Here is a 2618-nt window from a genome sequence, read left to right on the forward strand (position 1 = left end):
CAGGTTCATCAGACTTAGCAGCAAGCACCTTTACTGGCTTAGCTGCCTCGCTAGCCAGGCCTCGTTTTTTTTTTTTTATTTTTATTTTTTTTTATTTTTTGGTAAAACTGTCTTGTAATGATTGAGGGTACCCAATTAAAACACTGTCAGGTCCAAAATGACAAACACAATTATAGTGAAAAGTTATATTTCACATCTGACATTGTGGAACACAGGATACAAACTACGTATTAATTATACATTACGACGCCATTTGTTATCATTGAGTTGTTATTGTTCGATTAGCTCTGTAGCTAGCGTGAAGAAATGGAACCACGGAACAATCAGACTCTTAGAACCCAGCCGAGGTAGATACCAGTTACCATGACAACGGCGCACTCAGACATTTTCTGACCGCGCTCTGCTAGGAAGTACAAGGCCCCGGCTGCGTGTTGCGTCATCACTGCGCGCTCGGTGGCTTGCTTGGCGCTGTCTGGGAAGGTCCCGGCCAGGCTACCGTCGCCTCACGCCAGGAATTATTTTGTTCTTTTTCACCTTTGTTACAACGCGGAGCTCACGAGGCCGTAAGTGTAGGCGGCAAGGCCGCCGGGCGGGCTCCCTTCGGTGGCGCGCCGGCTCGGCCGCTTCCTCCTCACTCGGGCCTCTCCGCGTCTACTTCCGGGCGGAGCGCCGCTCCCCGCTCGGCCCTTTGTGTCCCTGCGGCGGAGGCGCGGGCCTGGCGGGCTGTGTGGAGGCGGCGGGCACTGGGTCCGGGCGACGCGGCGGGAAGGCGGGCGCGCGCCTCTGCGGCCCCGGTGAGGACCGCCGGGGTCGGCTCGTGGGACTGCGAGGGCCGGGGCGACGCCGCGAGGGCGAGACGGGCATTGGGCAGGGACGCCTTTCCGCCCGCCTCCGTGTGGCCTAACAAAGCGCGGCCGGAACCGGGCCTCTGCATATGTGCGGACCCCCTTTCTCTCAGAGCCAAGTGTGGTGGCTTTGTGTTGTTTCTTGTTTTCACGGCCTCATACCCCCCTTTTTTTCCTTTTTGTTCCCTCCCTGCAGCTAGTTCATTGAAAGCTGTCAGCCCCTCAGGGAGCTGGTTTCTATCAATATGAATCTTTTCAACTTGGACCGTTTTCGCTTTGAGAAAAGGACTAAGATTGAGGAAGCTCCCGAAGCAGCCCCTCAGACCTCCCAGCCCGCTCCTTCATCACCAATTTCTCTTAGTGCTGAAGAGGAGAATGCTGAAGGGGAAGTTAGCAGGGCAAACACCCCAGACTCAGATATAACTGAAAAAACAGGTGAGTTACAATGTGGCAAACTGGATAGAGCATCCAGAGGTGACAGAGAAGAGGAAGCGGTGGTGCTACCCAGACTGATATATTGTCTCTGGTTTTGCCCTTTGAAACACAGCCGGCGTTGGTACTGCCATAGGCACCAAGTACCTGCCAACTGAGCACATCTCCCCATTGTTATTTCACATGTAAGAGCTCTTGGGATACCGCAGCACAATGATGGACGCCGAAAGCCTAGTTTACAGGAGTCTTAGGTCAAAATGGCTACTCAGAGAGCAATGTAGGCAGTCCTGTTATGGGGTAGACCTTGGGGCTGTTAATTTGATTACAGGTTTTCATTCATTCTAATATTCCTTTAGATTTTTTTTTCCTACCTCTTTTTGCTTGAGACAGGATCTGATTGTGTAACTTTGAGCTGCTGTGAAACTCACATTGTAGACTGGGTGACTTTGTAATTGTGATCCTCCGGTCTCTGCCTCCCTAGGGCTGGGATTACAGCCACGTGTCAGCACACCTGGCATCCTTTTCCTGGCTTTTTGAAACTGGGTGCTTGCTGTGTATTCCAGTGTAGCTTGCTATTGACTGTGTAGCCCTATATGGCAGGGAACCCAAACAGTACCCCTGCCTCACTTTCTCTAGTGCTGGGATTTCAGCCATGGTTACAGGCTTGACTCACCTCAATCACCTCAGTAGTTTTTGTTACTGTTGGCGAGTAAAGCATTTTAAATGAGTGTCACGAGTTGTTAGGGACCATCAGCTGAGGAGAGTGAGTCCCAGATGAGGATTTTGGAACAAGGATGTAACCCACACAGCATGTTGTGGAGGTCAGAGAACAGTTTGAGGCATCGGCTTTCTCTGTGTTGTGGTTCCCTGGGTGGAACTCAGGGTGCCAGTTTTGTGGGGCAAGCACTATGTTTGCCAACCCAGCTCACTGGCCTCAAAATATTATGAACACTAATTTTTTTAGGTATAGTGGTGTTTCTCATTATGTCATTTAATAATCTTGTAAATAGTCAGATTTTTGGAAAGGAGACCCAGGGAGGTTAAGTTTTAAGAGAATTAGTAGTAGACTCTTACAAATTTACACGTTTGGGTTGCTGAGAGTGAGCCACAAATCATATTAGGTACCTACCTTCCTTCCTCTGTCCCTCCCTCCCTTTCATTTTTTTTTTGTTTGTTTGCTTTTGTTTTTATTTTTGTTGAGACAGGCTCTCTCTGTAGCATTGGCTGTCTTAGAACTTCCTCTGTAGATCAGGCTGTCTGGAACTCAGAGATCTGCCTGCCTCTGCCTCCTAAGGCATGTGCCACCACCTACCTGTTTCTTTTTTTTTTTTTTTTTTTTTT

General features: G+C 49.6%; 1 protein-coding gene across 3 annotated transcripts in view; it reads left to right on the top strand.

The window, feature by feature from the left end:
- Positions 1–234: 234 nt before the first annotated feature.
- Smarcad1 (SWI/SNF-related, matrix-associated actin-dependent regulator of chromatin, subfamily a, containing DEAD/H box 1) overlaps positions 235–2618 on the top strand; it is a 63823-nt gene continuing 61439 nt past the window's right edge. Inside the window, exons 1-2 of one of the 3 annotated variants that reach the window (XM_050162326.1) lie at positions 235–563; positions 1042–1280. In XM_050162326.1, coding sequence (XP_050018283.1) covers positions 1091–1280 — 190 coding nt within the window. In that variant the 5' untranslated portion in view covers positions 235–563; positions 1042–1090. Of the gene's footprint in view, positions 564–662; positions 795–1041; positions 1281–2618 lie in introns of those variants that run through there. The other 2 variants (XM_050162324.1, XM_050162325.1) reach the window with 2 other exon arrangements.

Source organism: Alexandromys fortis, unplaced genomic scaffold (assembly GCF_014885135.2).
Source record: "Alexandromys fortis isolate MF-2015 unplaced genomic scaffold, M_Fortis_MF-2015_v1.1 scaffold_117, whole genome shotgun sequence".
NCBI classification, from domain to species: domain Eukaryota; kingdom Metazoa; phylum Chordata; class Mammalia; order Rodentia; family Cricetidae; genus Alexandromys; species Alexandromys fortis.